The sequence below is a fragment of the Electrophorus electricus genome, chromosome 11, assembly GCF_041902795.1.
Source record: "Electrophorus electricus isolate QZ-2024a chromosome 11, ASM4190279v1, whole genome shotgun sequence".
Taxonomy (NCBI): domain Eukaryota; kingdom Metazoa; phylum Chordata; class Actinopteri; order Gymnotiformes; family Gymnotidae; genus Electrophorus; species Electrophorus electricus.
In genome coordinates, this window is record NC_137507.1 from 25,102,428 (window position 1) to 25,118,444 (window position 16,017).

General features: G+C 39.1%; 1 protein-coding gene across 4 annotated transcripts in view; it reads left to right on the top strand.

The window, feature by feature from the left end:
• LOC145659948 (SLAM family member 7-like) overlaps nucleotides 1–16,017 on the top strand; it is a 45,735-nt gene that overhangs the window by 4,272 nt on the left and 25,446 nt on the right. Inside the window, exons 2-9 of one of the 4 annotated variants that reach the window (XR_014126137.1) lie at nucleotides 150–440; nucleotides 892–1,140; nucleotides 1,241–1,356; nucleotides 1,947–4,552; nucleotides 5,061–5,121; nucleotides 10,098–10,385; nucleotides 10,797–11,045; nucleotides 11,139–11,239. Coding sequence is in view for 2 of the 4 variants with exons in the window: in XM_081723752.1 (XP_081579878.1) it covers nucleotides 150–440; nucleotides 892–1,140; nucleotides 1,241–1,338 (638 nt within the window). In the remaining 2 variants the exon portion in view is untranslated. Of the gene's footprint in view, nucleotides 1–149; nucleotides 441–891; nucleotides 1,141–1,240; nucleotides 1,357–1,946; nucleotides 5,015–5,060; nucleotides 5,122–10,097; nucleotides 10,386–10,796; nucleotides 11,046–11,138; nucleotides 11,240–16,017 lie in introns of those variants that run through there. The other 3 variants (XR_014126138.1, XM_081723752.1, XM_081723753.1) reach the window with 3 other exon arrangements.

Sequence of the window (16,017 nt, forward strand, 5' to 3'; positions counted from 1 at the left end):
GTGAGACATATAGAGCATGTTAAGTGATGCAGACCTACAAATAATTTTGCACCTTGCTCATTGTACCTGCAGGTTTGAATGTGTATTAATACTTGTCCTAATGCTACTTTTAAACCAAACTAAATGCCTTGTGTTTGCTTTCTCTACAGTGTCCAAAGATGAGTTTAAGGAGGTTGGAAGTTCATTTCAACTGGATATGCCAAAAAAATTAAATTGCACAAAGCTTACATGGATGTTTAATTCCAAATTTATGTTGAAATGTAAATCTGGGGAAGTAGTGCACTTTCCTGCTTATAATGGCAGAGTGGAGTTTAATAAGACCACCTTCAGTCTGACATTGAAGAACTTAACTAAGAATGATGCTGGAAACTATACAGTAAAAGATGATGATGACGACGAGGGGGAAAACATTATTGTTGTGCACACACTCACTGTGTTGGGTAAGTCTTGGTGTATGGTACTCACTGGAAACACATTCCTGAATCAACAGCACTTTTATCAATTAAAATGGCATTTTTCCCCCAATTGTGAATTTACACCAGTGTACAAGGACATTAAGAATTTGAGTAATGTGCCATAAAATACATGGTTTAAAATGTCACTGGAAATTAACTAAAATGTAAACAGTTATGCATGTCTAATGATGCAGTATAGGTTGGTAACAAATTAGATTGTCATTATAACTTAGCATTATGTGGTATCACCCTGAAGCTGTGCAGAACACCAATGCTACCTGAACCAACACAGAGCAAGACTGTTTATGGGCCTTTGACAGATCCACTAGCTGATAATTGTCTATTTCACTATTATATACTATAATCATCTGGCATTGTTTGTGTAACATGCACCTCATACTTGTCACTTTGATATTTTTGTGTTTTTTGTACCCAGATCCTGTAGTGGCTCCGAAGCTTGATTTTCTTCCTCAGCAAAACAAAGGCACCTGTAATGTGACCTGTGAAAGTCAGGGTCTCTCGGTCTCCACTAGCTGTTATAATGAAATCTGCGAGGCGAAAAATAAGACGTCATCAGACCTCAACCTTTCCCTGCATGGAAATGGCACAACTGTCAGCTGTACTGTCCACATCAAAGCCATCTCAAAGCACACTACTCAGAACATTACCTTCTGTTTTCATAAAGGTTCACACATGCACTTGCACACTCACTGCATGCCACAAAGATGTTTTTAGATTATTCGTTCTATATGTGTAACAGAATCCCTTCCAATTTCTGTCTGCAGGGAAGAGCAACAACTCCAGTGCAAATGCCAGACATTCTGGACAAAGCTGTGCAGTGGTAGTATTCACTGTATTGCTCATCTTGGCTACTGTGTCATGAAACTGAAGCAGAAAACAGGTTATCTATTCATATATTTAACTAAATGTATGTGTGGATTCTGAACCTTTCAGTAATTGTGTAATTGGAAATGCTCACTTTAGGACAGATTTTAATGACATAAATAGAAATAAACTGAGGTATAATTCACTTGTACTTTATTTACAAGCATCTGATTGTGAATCAATACTAGTACTTAACTTATTTTCACATAGCATCTCTGACACAAAGTACTACTGTTCCACAGCATACCTTTGTGATTTTCTAGGTTTTATAAACCCTAAAACGATATCATAACCCTAAACCTTGAAATCTGAATAAACCGGCTTGGACATGTCATAGGTTTACATTAATATAGCACTGATAACATGACTCACCATGGAATTTCAGATAATTGTATCCAAGTATATAGATTATGAATATAGAAAAAAGTAAGGTGGCAGTATTGTTAAAAGTGCAAGATCTATAGCACAGGTGTTGTAAAGGCTTATAAAACTTTATAAAAAGTAGTGTAGTCATTTAATATTTAGCAGACCCATGGCCTAAACTCATGTTCAGCAGGTCCTATGTTATGCTCTTCTTCCAAATTTCCTTTTGCTTCTCTGTTTCAGGTGCAGGTAACAACTGATGTTTGCAGTTAAAAAGCCATTGCAAGTATCGCCATCTGGTGGTAGGGACAGGTCAAAATACTCAAAAGGCTGAAAGTGCTTGGCCAGTTAGGAAGAATCAAATGTCAATAAACCATTTTCTGTGGCCAATGCTGCATTGGATTTTACTTCCCTGTAATTGGTAACGTTGCTACCTTTTTTGTTTTGTTTTTTTATTCCCCTGCAACCAGTTAATTCAGCAGCTTATGTCTGGTATGTTTATACGATGTTTGTTACAACTCCGTTAATAGTCAATATGGCCTAATATAGTAAATGTTTGTCACAGGCAGCTGTTATAAATATGGGGCTAAGCCCCCTGTCTTCCAACTAAAAAAATATGTATATTATCTTAAATGTTGTCGAGACATGTCTTGAAGCAGGTTATTTGGGTGTTTGTGCAATTATGTACAATAGCACCACTTAAAGGTCATAAGAAACTGCAGCACCAATGGACATGAATTGTCCGGTTGGTTGTGTAATACTTGTGCATTATTACAACCCTGTCTAAAAGACTCAGTACTCAGTACATCACTGTTGCGACCTCACCCCTGTAAAAATCTGAAGACGTTTCTAGGTGTCACGGTTTGTCCCTCCTAGCTTTCATGTTCCATGGTTTCCCTGTCTTATTTTGTTTTGCTTCCATTCTGTACTTTCATTTTCTCTGCTTGAGTTGTATTCTCTAGTAGTTGTGATACTTGCTCTGTACCACCTGTATTCTGTCTCCACACTTGTGGTGAAATGTTTGATGGTCCATCATGGTCAGGGGCAGGTAGTGCAGGCTGATGCTTTTAGCTTTATAGGGCAGGGAAAATGTGATTGTATACAGACATGTCTCAGGTATATGAAATAAACTAACTAATCATTAGCATACAGATAAATGCCAAATAAATAAAACAATTGAACCAAGAACTTCAACACAAGCCAAATGTTAACAGGAAGCACCTAAAGGAAAAAGCCTTAGGATGCGAAGCCTAAACACATTTAGAAGCTCATTTCTAAAGAGAAAGCGTGGATCTACGCTTAACGGCTTTATACTCAATACTTGATCTAAAAGGAGTAATGAATCTAATTTTGTTCTGAAAACAATTATGGGGATAATGGAAACCTATTTCTAATGACCAAATTAAATATAATGAATTATGGGAATAGCAGCTATAGGCTGACATCAAAAGCAGAGCACATGAATACAAAGGGAATGTCTTACTTGGCTGGGCGTAGCTGTTCAGCTCAGTTAATCACCTGTCTGTGTCTTGGGAAAATGATACTGATTTATACTCAAGCAAACCATACGTAATTCCAAAGGTCAAAGAATGACCTGGCTATTCTGAGCTGTCCAGATTTATTTAAAGAAGACAAAACGAGCCTGCTCGGTGCTTGCAGGTGTTTAGCTTTCTAACTAGCTGTGAATGAAGGCTATTCTGATAATGACCATGCAGTAGATTAATATTAATTGCTGCCAGGCAAACAGAACTAATTTTAACTCTATGAATGATAAAGGTAAAATAACTAAAGTAATGGCATGGTGACGAGCAAATTAAACAATTTCAGAAAGACTAATATTAAATTGGGCAGATGACATGCACACAAAATGCAGTTCTAAGCACTTGTTTGTACTCGTGAGAGCTTCTTGATTAAAACTTATTTAGATTTCCACCATTCCTTACACCGCCTTCCAAGAAATCCCAGAGAAGTTATTCATTACCCTGTATAGTGGAGACCTTGCTGATGTAACATAACTACATTGTGTCTTGTTGCTGTGCTCAGTCTTGCCATGGTGTATTGACCTGTGTGTAATGTGGAGCGATCACGATGCGGATGCATATGCTGAGATATGCGAGATTATTAAGGGCAAATCCACAGTCAGAGTCGTTAGTCAATGAGCCAACACAGAGAATCCAGAAATACATAGCAAACAAAAAAAAGGCTACAATGCCTCGATGATCATCCCCAGATTTGGATTATTACCACCTGTTTTCAATTCTACTCAGTGTATTTATGTGCCTTCTAAATGATGCAGTCTATTCAAAGTACCTCCATGTTTCATTGCCTTGCACACTGACCATTTGTTCTGATGCCTGTTACATTCTGGATTGGAAAGACAAAGTCTTATCGCATCCGCAAATGCCTGCCTGTTTCTGACTTGTTACATGAACAAGGTCAGTTTGTATCAAAATTGGACTCATATATGCAGGCAGATCCATAGCTGAAATAGTGTTTCTGGAAAACAAAGTATTAAAGATCATCACCACCATCTAACTTAAAATGTCATTGTACTTTCAAATTTCATCTGTACTGTACATTCATGATATTTTTATCATGCTTGGAAAGACTTAAACATGACATTAAATTTGGTATTTCATTATTTTTACTGTGCATTACATTACATGAATCTTGAAATGTAAACATTTTAAATATGGAAATGAGGCACTTTGGGGAGGCACCCCATTGTTATTCAGAGCCAAACTGACAGAAGTTTATAAACCTCAAGAAAGGAAATTTGCTCACACACAGTGCAATGGCGATTGTAGCAAAGCTGATTTTCATTCTCTGCAGTTTGGCCTCAATAACAGGTAGAGTCCTTTAAACGACATCTGTCTATGTATGCGTCTTATGATATAAATAGTGATGTGTGACTAGCTGAGCTTCTGTCCTTATATTATGAATAGGATAAACCACTGTCATACAGAATTACAGGTCATGTTAAGAGTATGCAACGCCATCCTGCTGAATAGATCTTTCCACATAATTGATAAACTGTTTGATATGAAATGATTACTGAACTTGACTTTGTATCAAAATGGTTCAATGCGTCATACCATACTATGACTGTAGTACAACCATGTATGTACATCAGGAACATGCCTGTCACATATCTATATATTATGTGTACATATGATTTGATATGCTTTTCATGTTTTATATTTTAACAAAATAGTTGTATTCCTAAATGAGTCATCTTTTGCCTTAAGGAATGACTTAGTAAAACAAATAAAGTTTGGGGTGACTGAAATTTTGTGTAAATTGGATTGTCAATCTGTTCCTTTAAAGCGTCTTCATAAACAAAGGGCATTTTGTCAGTTATTTCTTGCAGAAAATAATCTAAAGTGTATTCCAGAATTCCAAAGTATGCAGGACAAATGTGAGTAAGGGTTGTTTGTTTTTACTTCTGTCCCATATATGTTTTCTAATACTGAGATCAAGAGACTGGTGTAATGAAGGCACACACACACACAAGGGAGAGTATCCAATGCAAGAGGTTTTATCTAGTATTCGGGGGCAGGTAGGACTCATAGGTCAGGCAGTAGATGAGGTCTGTAGCACAGGCAGGATTCAGAAACCCGGCAGACAAACACGTACATGGGAGCCTCGGTATGCAACATGAGAATGGCAATACTTCGCAAAGAGTGTGTGAGGGAGGAGGGCTTAAATAGGGAGGTAGTAATAGAGAAAATAATCATCAGGTGTGTAACTAGTACTCTGGCGAACCGGATCGGAGATGCCGGTGGGAAGAGGTAGGAATGGCAGTGCTGGAATGAACATGGTTACTGGTAAGGCCAAGTCAAAAGTTTGGCTTTTAGCCTTTACCTTGATCAATAACAGATTATAGGTTATGCGGTCACCTAGGTACTTTTATAGCAGTAGCTGTTCTTGCAATTTAGGGTAATTGCTTGTTTCACAGACTTGTGATCTGAAATCATTTGTCCAGTACTCATAAGTGCCATTTTGGTAAAATTATTCAGTATTTATTGATGTTTGTCTCTGGTGCTAGAATGCTTACACTAAACACACAATATATAGCTAATTAAATATAGAATAAGAGACAGGTTTAAACCATAGATAAATGGCAAACCTGTTTTCAAGTTATACCATAAACATTTGACTGGCATTTTGTCATTATGGGGATGTTTGCTAAAATGGAATTATAATCTAATCACATAATGAAATTACTCAGTAGTGCCATAAAATGGTTTTATTTTGATACTTTTCTTAAATTTTTGCATTATAAAATATGATTCTGCTGGAAAATAAATGAAAATTCATCTGACACATTTTTTCACCAGGACTCATTAACTGAGGAATACCTTGTACTATTACATGATAGCTATCAATATAGTAGAGTGAAGGTTAACAAATATTTCCTTCGAGAGCTAAGGCAATAGCATACTCTATATTTAAACTAGCAAGCTCTCAATGGTATAGCAAAAACTGCACTACCTGGGAGACCTATGAGCTCAGATTTTAAACTATACTATAAGGAAAAGCATAACAGTCTTACATATACATATACTAATAAATATAAATAAATATAAATTATTTTCAAACTGTATAAATTGATATAGTTCCTAAAATGCTTAGTAAGATTTTAGCAAATTTTGTAACATCAAATTTTGTAATGTAACATCAAACAGACAATAGGGGTTTATATACATGCGTAAATGAGACATAATTACAAACACGTGACCCATGTTTTTATTGACTTTTCACTTGTTAATGTAGACTCTCTGTAGAACCTTTGATATTCCTTCCTTTGACTTTAAACTGTGAGGTTGGTGAGTCTAATGCTATGCGGACACATTAGAATGAAGGAAATGTTCACATGTTACACAACAACCCTGTTACACAACAACTGTAGCTATGGTATTATACAAAATGGATTTGTACATTTTGTAGATTGTGTACATATATACCCAACCATATACATTGTACATTGTGCATATAATCATAATATACATATATTGTACATACATTGTTAATATATTTTTGTACATACATAGAGTATATATATTTATCTTGCATATATATATTTTTCTCTATGCACCCCTGTTTCTCTTCCTCAGTTTGGACAGAGCACTCTCCACCATTTCACTGCGCGTTATACTGTGTATGACTATGTATGTGACGAATAAACCGAACTTGAACATGTTTCCTCTGTCTGTAATCATGTGAATGTTAACCAGTTTCACATACTAGATCACCGTGTTTATCTGGCTTTTGTCCTTTCTTTGGAAAGGTGATGTGTTTATGAGCGCTAACCTCAAGCGTGCGGTGCCCAACCTTTACCAGCACGTAACCTTCCCCACCAGGGGAAATAGGACACTAGATCACTGCTACACCCCATACAAGGACAGCTACAAGGCACTAGCTCATCCACCGTTTGGTAAGTCGGACCACGCCGCCATCTTCCTCCTACCAAAATATAAACAACGGCTGAAACGGGAAGCTCCGGTTCAGAGGGAGGTCGCGCGCTGGACAGACCAATCGGTGGCCGCTCTGCAGGACGCTCTGGATGACGCGGACTGGGACATGTTCCGGCGCAGCACTGATGATGTCAGCGAGTTTACGGAGGCAGTAGTAGGATTTATTGGGAAACTGGTGGACGACACGATCCCAAGAATCACCATCAAGAAGTTTTCCAACCAGAAGCCCTGGGTGGACAGAACCATCCGCGAGGCTCTGAACTCTCGAACTGCTGCCTACAATGCGGGGATCATCAGCGGGAACATGGACGAGTACAAGTCTGCAGCATACGGAGTGCGCAGGGCGGTGAGGGAGGCGAAGCGGCGCTACGGGAGGAAACTAGAGACACAGTTCCAGCAGAGTGGCTCTAGATCCCTGTGGCAGGGACTACGGATGATCACGGACTACAGGAGCCCACCCTCTGGGCTGATGAGTGCGGATGAGTCTCTGGCGAACGAGCTGAATACATTCTTTGCTCGCTTCGAGGCTACATCTAGCAGCGCTAATGCTAGCAGCACAAATGCTAACGGCGCTAGTGCTAACAGCGCCAATGCTAACGGTGCTGGTGCAAGTGGCACTATCGGCGCAGCCGGTGGCACATGCGCGGGGCCCACCATAGAGCAGCGCCCTCTCATCATCACGGAGAGTGACGTGAGGAGAGTGTTTAAAAGGGTGAATACCAGGAAGGCGATGGGACCAGACGGTATCTGCGGGAGGGTCCTCAAAGCCTGCGCAGATCAGCTAGCCCCGGTATTCACCGACATCTTCAATCTCTCCCTGACGCTCGGTATTGTCCCGTCCAGCTTCAAGCGGTCCACCATCGTCCCCGTCACGAAGAAACCTCGACCCTCCGACCTCAATGACTACCGCCCTGTCGCCCTCACATCAGTCGTGATGAAGTGCTTTGAAAAGCTAGTTAGAGACTTCATCACATCTTCACTGCCAGCCTCCACGGACCCACTGCAGTTTGCATACCGCCACAACCGCTCCACTGACGATGCGATTGCACATCTGCTCCACACTACACTGACTCACCTGGACGAAGGGAGGGGAAATTATGTTAAAATGCTATTTGTCGACTACAGTTCAGCATTTAACACTATCATTCCCTCCCTACTCACTACTAAGTTGGGAGATCTAGGACTGCATACATCCCTGTGTGACTGGATCTCCAACTTCCTAACAGACAGACCACAATCAGTACGGGTGGGCAACTGCGCCTCATCCACCCTCACCCTCAGCACTGGAGCTCCTCAGGGTTGTGTCCTAAGCCCCCTGCTCTACTCACTGTACACCTACGACTGCACAGCCACTTCCAGCTCTAACACCATTGTCAAGTTTGCTGATGACACCGTTGTCGTGGGTCTGATCTCGGACAACGACGAGAGGGCCTACCTGGAGGAGATTAAACACCTGGAAAACTGGTGCCAGGAAAATAATCTCCTCCTAAACGTCAGTAAGACAAAGGAGCTGATCGTGGATTGCAGCAAGAAGCAGGAGCGGCACTACCAACCTGTGAGGATCAGTGGAACCACGGTGGAGAGAGTAGATAGTTTCAGGTACCTTGGTGTTCACATCTCGCAGGACCTGTCCTGGTCCTGCCATACCAGCTCCCTGGCAAAGAAGGCTCGTCAGCGTCTTTACCACCTCAGACGCCTAAGGGACTTCAGACTGCCCTCCAAGGTACTGCGGAACTTCTACACCTGCACTATCGAGAGCATCCTCACGGGGAGCATCACAGTCTGGTTTGGAAATAGCACCAAGCAGGACAGACAAGCACTCCAAAGGGTAGTGCGTTCAGCAGAGCGCATCACTCACTCGGAACTTCCTGACCTGCAGACCACCTACTACAAGCGGTGCCAAACCAAGGCCAGGAAAATTGTGAAGGACCCCACCCATCCCAACAATAGACTCTTCTCTCTGTTGAGGTCAGGGAGGCGCTTCCGCTCCCTGAAGGCCAAGACAGAGAGGCTGAAGAGGAGCTTCTTCCCACAGGCCATTCGGGCCCTGAATCAGGGAAACTGATAAACTGTGGGGACCACCACCACCACCACGTAACATGACTGTTACGTAACATGACTGTATATCTGTATATCTGTACCACCACGTAACATGACTGTATATCTACATCTGTATATATAGATTTAGATGGTACTATACAATGGATCTGTACATTCTGTAGATTGTGTACATATATACTCAACCATATACATTGTACATTGTGTATATAATCATAATATACATATATTGTACATACATTGTTAATATATTTTTGTACATACATAGAATATATATTTATCTGTATATATATATTTTTTTTTTTCTCTATGCACCCCTGGTTCTCTTCCTCAGTTTGGACAGAGCACTCTCCACCATTTCACTGCGTGTTGTACTGTGTATGACTATGTATGTGACAAATAAACCAAACTTGAACTTGAACTTGAATATAGAGAATGTGTAATGCTTTGAAGTTTTCAATTATAGGTGAAATTGCTGCAAACCACTATTATACAAATTCAGCTGGCTTGTGTTTCTGCAATATTCTGCATATTGACAACTGAGATTATTGTGTGTGTTTTTGTTTGTTTAGGGTGGTGTTATTGAGGGTAAAAGATACAGTAGTGCTTTTACAGATATTTGTCTAAATATTTATAAATATATTTATTTAACTTGCTCTCTTACTATTCCTCTTCATGCCATTAATCTACAGTATCTTTATAAACTCAGTGAGACAGAGCATGTTAAGTGATGCAGACCTACAAATAATTTTGCACCTTAGCAGGTGGCTCATTGTACCTGCAGGTTTGAATGTGTATTAATACTTGTCCTATTGCTACTTTTAAACCAAACTAAATGCCTTGTTTGCTTTCTCTACAGTGTCCAAATATGAGTTTAAGGAGGTTGGAAGTTCATTTCAACTGGATATGCCAAAAAATGTACATTTTGCAAAGCTTACATGGATGTTTAATTCCAAATTTATGTTGAAATGTAATTCTGGGGAAGTGGTGCACTTTCCTGCTTATAATGGCAGAGTGGAGTTTAATAAGACCACCTTCAGTCTGACACTGAAGAACTTAACTAAGAATGATGCTGGCACGTATACAGTAAAAGGAGATGATGAAGAGGGGGAAAACATTATTGTTGTGCACACACTCACTGTGTTGGGTAAGTCTTGGTGTATGGTACTCACTGGAAACACATTCCTGAATCAACAGCATTTTTATCAATTAAAATGGCATTTTTCTCCAATTGTGAATTTACACCAGAGTACAAGGACATTAAGAATTTGAGTAATGTGCCATAAAATGGTTTAAAATGTCACTGGAAATTAACTAAAATGTAAACAGTTATGCATGTCTAAAATGATGCAGTATAGGTTGGTAATTATATTGTCACCCTGAAGTTGTGCAGAACACCAATGCTACCTGAACCAACACAGAGCAAGACTGTTTATGGGCTTTGACAGATCCACTAGCTGATAATTGTCTTTCCCTATTATATACTATAATCATCTGGCATTGTTTGTGTAACATGCACCTCATACTTGTGACTTTATTTTTGTGTTTTTGTACCCAGATCCTGTAGTGGCTCCGAAGCTTGATTTTCTTCCTCAGCAAAACAAAGGCACCTGTAATGTGACCTGTGAAAGTCAGGGGGTCTCGGTCTCCACTAGCTGTTATAATGAAATCTGCGAGGCGAAAAATAAGACGTCATCAGATCTCACCCTTTCCCTGCATGGAAATGGCACAACTGTCAGCTGTACTGTTCACATCAAAGCCATCTCAAAGCACACTACTCAGAACATTACCTTCTGTTTTCATAAAGGTTCGCACTTGCACACACTCACTGCATGCCACGATAAAGATGTTTTTAGATTTTGTTCTGTGTAACAGAATCCCTACCAATTTCTGTCTGCAGGGAAGAGCAACAGCTCCAGTGCAGATGGCAGACATTCTAGACAAAGCTGTGCAGTGGTATTCACTGTACTGCTCGTCTTGGTTACTGTGTCATGAAACTGAAGCAGAAAATGGGTTATCTATTCATATTTAACTAAATGTGTAAGTGTGGATTCTGAACCTTTCAGTAATTGTGTATTTGGAAATGCTCACTTTAGGACAGATTTTAATGAGATAAATGGAAATAAATTGAGGTATAATTCACTTGTACTTTATTTACAAGCATCTGATTGTAAATCAATACTAGTACTTTTAACTGTTATTTTCACATAGCATCTCTGACACAAAGTACTACTGTTCCACAGCATACCTTTGTGATTTTCTAGGTTTCATAAACCTTATCATAAACCCTAAAACATTATCATAACCCTAAACCTTGAAATCTGAATAAACCGGCTTGGACATGTCATAGGTTTACATTAATATAGAACTGATAACATGACTGGAAGATTCCTGGTTCAAGCCCCTTGACTTCAAAGTTGGGTCCCTGAGCAAGGCCCTTAACTTGTACTCAGTTGTAAGTTGCTTTGAATAAAAGTGTCAGCTAAGTTCTCTAAATGTGTTTTCCACTAGTAATATGATAAGTACATTAGGCAGTCCCACAACAATGTTTGCATGATACCAATTATAAACATTTTAATGTCTAGCAAAGTTTTTTATTTATTTAACTATATATAACACTAAACATTGTGTGTAATTTACAGCTATTTATGTAGCAACAGCATGGATGTTCATTATAACTCTCAGCAAGTGTCAGAAACTCTGAGTAATTGTGATACTTGCTCTGTACCACCTGTATTCTGTGTCTCCACTTGTGGTGAAATGTTTGATGGTCCATCATCATGGTCAGGGGCACGTAGTGCAGGCTGATGCTTTTAGCTTTATATGGCAGGGAAAATGTGATGTATACAGACATGTCTCAGGCATATGAAATAAACTAACTAATCATTAGCATACAAATGCCAAAGAAATAAATAAAACAATTGAACCAAGAACTTCAACACAAACAAAATGTTAACAGAAAGCACATAAAGAAAAAAGCCTTAGGGTGGGAAGCCTAAACTCATTTAGAAGCTCATTTCTAAAGAGAAAGCGTGGATCTACGCTTAACAGCTTTATACTCAATACTTGATCTAAAAGGAGTAATGAATCTAATTTTGTTCTGAAAACAGTTATGGGGATAATGGAAACCTATTTCTAATGACCAAATTAAATGTAATGAATTATGGGAATAATTATGGGAATAGCAGCTATAGGCTGACATCAAAAGCAGAGCACATGAATACAAAGGGAATGTCTTACGTGGCTGGTCCTAGCTGTTCAGCTCAGTTAATCACCTGTCTGTGTCTTAGGAAAATGATACTGATTTATACCCAAGCAAACCATACGTAATTCCAAAGCTCAAAGAATGACCTGGCTATTCTGAGCTGTCCGGATTTATTTAAAGAAGACAAAACGAGCCTGCTCGGTGCTTGCAGGTGTTCAGCTTTCTGACTAGCTGTGAATGAAGGCTATTCTGATAATGACCTTGCAGTAGATTAATATTAATTGCTGCCAGGCAAACAGAACTAATTTTAACTCTATGAATGATAAAGGTAAAATAACTAAAGTAATGGCGCGGTGACGAGCAAATTAAACAATTTCAGAAAAACTAATGTTAAACTGGGCAGATGACATACACACAAAATGCAGTTCTAAGCACTTGTTTGTACTCGTGAGAGCTTCTTGATTAAAACTTATTTAGATTTCCACCGTTCCTTACACCGCCTTCCATGAAATCCCAGAGAAGTTTTTTTAGAAACATTTGCGGCCGTCGCAAAAAGGCAGTGGACTCGGCTAGCCCATGTAGGTAATGAATATACAATCAATGTATTAATAACAGTTACAAACATTACTATGCACATTCTACAACGATATTGGAAGGCATGGGTATCATAATTTCTATAATTCTGTGGAATAATAAGACGTGAAAGTAAAAATCAGTATAAGGTGACAGAGAAGGAACTAGTATACTGTAGATTAGTTGGATCTTACTCACTATTAAACACAATTCTAAATTGTTGTGCATCGCACGTTATTTATAATAAGGTATTGCAGTCTATTTGCACATGTTGAGAATCTCGTTACAGTCACTGGATGGCACTGTGGGTCCACATCTTAAAAGAGTGAGTCAGATATGTAATTAAAGTTTCTTTAGTGGAAAATAGTCAAATTTGTTTTCAGTTGAATGTCCATGAAGAGCTGCACCCTTAAGGGAGGATTATAATCTGATAGCTATCCAATAATGTCGAGTTTATAAAGCATTGCAAATCTGAACTGTCCAGAATGTAGTATATACAGTATCCCCAAATTCTAAAAGAGGGTTTTATGGCTCCTGAGAGCGCCAGGCTAGGTTAGAGGGTCATAAAATTGTTTCCAGGCAGAAGTCTTAAACCTTTCTTTGATCGAAAGTTAAAACCTGAATGATGGTGGAGTTCAAACTTGCTATAACTGTGAAGGGTTCTCTTTCCTGATAAGTGGAACCCCTGATGGGAGTTGTTATGGTCAATTAATGTTTAGAGTCCAGAGAGAATGGGGGCGAGGGGTGCTGTGTTCTCCACTACACAGTATTGCCAGCTTCACCCTCCTTATATTCAGCCTTACCATCATCATCCTCATTGGAAAATGTAGGATAGATATTGCCACTCTTGTATTCAGTATTCCCATTGTCACCCTTGTTTATATTGCCATTGCAACACTTGTATTCAGGATTGCAATGGTCACCCTCATATTCAGTTTTGCCACTGTCAAACATTGGGCAACCTATGGAAAATGTGAATGGAATAGAATGTAACATTATCCCATCAAATACCAGATCAATTACTTATAAATCACAAGACAAAACCTGAGGATATATAAGACAACAGAGCTATGAAGAGTGCTGGCAAGATCACAGACAAATTGTGCTCACCCTGCAATCCTCTCACCCTACAATTCTCTCATCCTGCATCTCACCCTACAATTCTCTCATTGTGTATCTCACCCTGTAATCCTATCACCCTGTAATCCTCTCATCCCACATCTCACACTGTAATCCTTTCCCCCGTAATCCTCTCATCCTGCATCTCACCCTGTAATCCTGTCATTCTGCAATCCTTTCACCCTGCAATCCTCTCACCCTGCAATCCTCTCTCAATGTGCATCTGACCCAAGCCCTACCCTCAGATAGAAGACTCAGGGCCATAAAGGTCAGCACTACCAGACACAATTCTACTTGCTAATACTTTGATTACTTTGATACTGAATACTTTGATACTTTTATCTTCAGGCTGTACTGCCACATTGACTATTGCAAATTTGAAATAGATAGCATTTGGTTCTAGATTCATTCATGTGTTCATTTGTATAATCGTTTTCATTATGATCCAGCTATGAATTCTGCTTCTTATAATCATAAAATCAATTTTATCATTAAAAAAGATTATCATGTTTGAGGCCTAAACATTCATACTGAGCATACATTGATTTAAGTCCCCATGTATTCAAATTTGTCTTCCATTACTTTTTGACCACAATAAAGAAACAAACAAACAAAAAACAATAACTATGATAAGTAACAAGGAGATTGATCAAGATAATCCATCAGATGTGGCTTGTCTTTTTGTCCTATTGGAGAAAAAATCATTGGTAATGATCTTGCAACATTTGTATAATAGCATAACAGAATGAGACATGCAACATAAAATGTCACCTTTTCTAAACAGTCATTGATTAAGGACTTCAACATTTAAATGCACTCCCCACTATCCAATGAGTAATGATAATTCTTAGATGTAATCCACCTTTATGTCTATTTATAAATACAACTGGAAAACACTAACCATTGTTTGTAATTTACAGCTAATTTACGTAGCAACAGTATGGATGCTCTGTGCTCCCTGTTGAATATGTATAGATTGAACCAATGAGAGTCAGTGAGTCAGCTAATCGGCACACTGGGTAGTTCTGCAAAACCAAATGTAAATGTTATTGTCACAGTTCATCCAACAGGAGGGCCACGCCCACTCTGACTCAGGATAATAGCACACTCCTGCTCTTCCCAGGACTGCACACTTCTGGACAAAGACCTAGGATGTTGTTTCTGGGATTTATTGGAGCCATTTTTGGGGGTCACAGTCCCTCATATTCTTTTATTCTTTTTTTTCATTTTATTTTAGACTTACTTCTCATATTCCTCACTTGTTGCAGTTGGGTTTACATTTTGCCACACTCTGCAGCCTACTGTTTGCATTTCAAACAATGATAATTTACCAGAAATGCATGTCCATTGTATTCAGTTGCACTAAACATTTGAATTTCAGTGTTGCACCATGATGCCACAATGTCAATTAATGGAGTGGCATGCAACCTGCCAAACTGATTTGCCTGGCAGTCCAGATTCAAAGCAAATGTCACCAGTTTGTGCTCTAAGAGGCTCCCGTTTTCATGCCTTTATGTATTGAGCAGCTTCGTATGGTCTGGCTATCTGTGGGGGTTTTTTGTGTGTAAATGACTAATGTAATTGCATTAACCCCTGTTTTTGGTCTTGTTCAAAATGAAGGTTGTGCTGCAAAGGAAGTGCTGTAAACAGTTGAGAACCAAACAAGACTTGTGAAATTGTGGTTTTCATAGATTCAGCAACACTTCTACCAAGTCTGCCGTGTTGCAGAAGTGATGGGTTTTTTTGTAAATATATTCCTAATACTCTACAGAAAGATAGCCTACAGGTATTCATTTGAAAATGCAAGCTGGAGGAATGTGGGTTTTCATATGCGATTTTAGTTTACATATTATTGCTCTAATGCTCAATTCACTGTGAACTA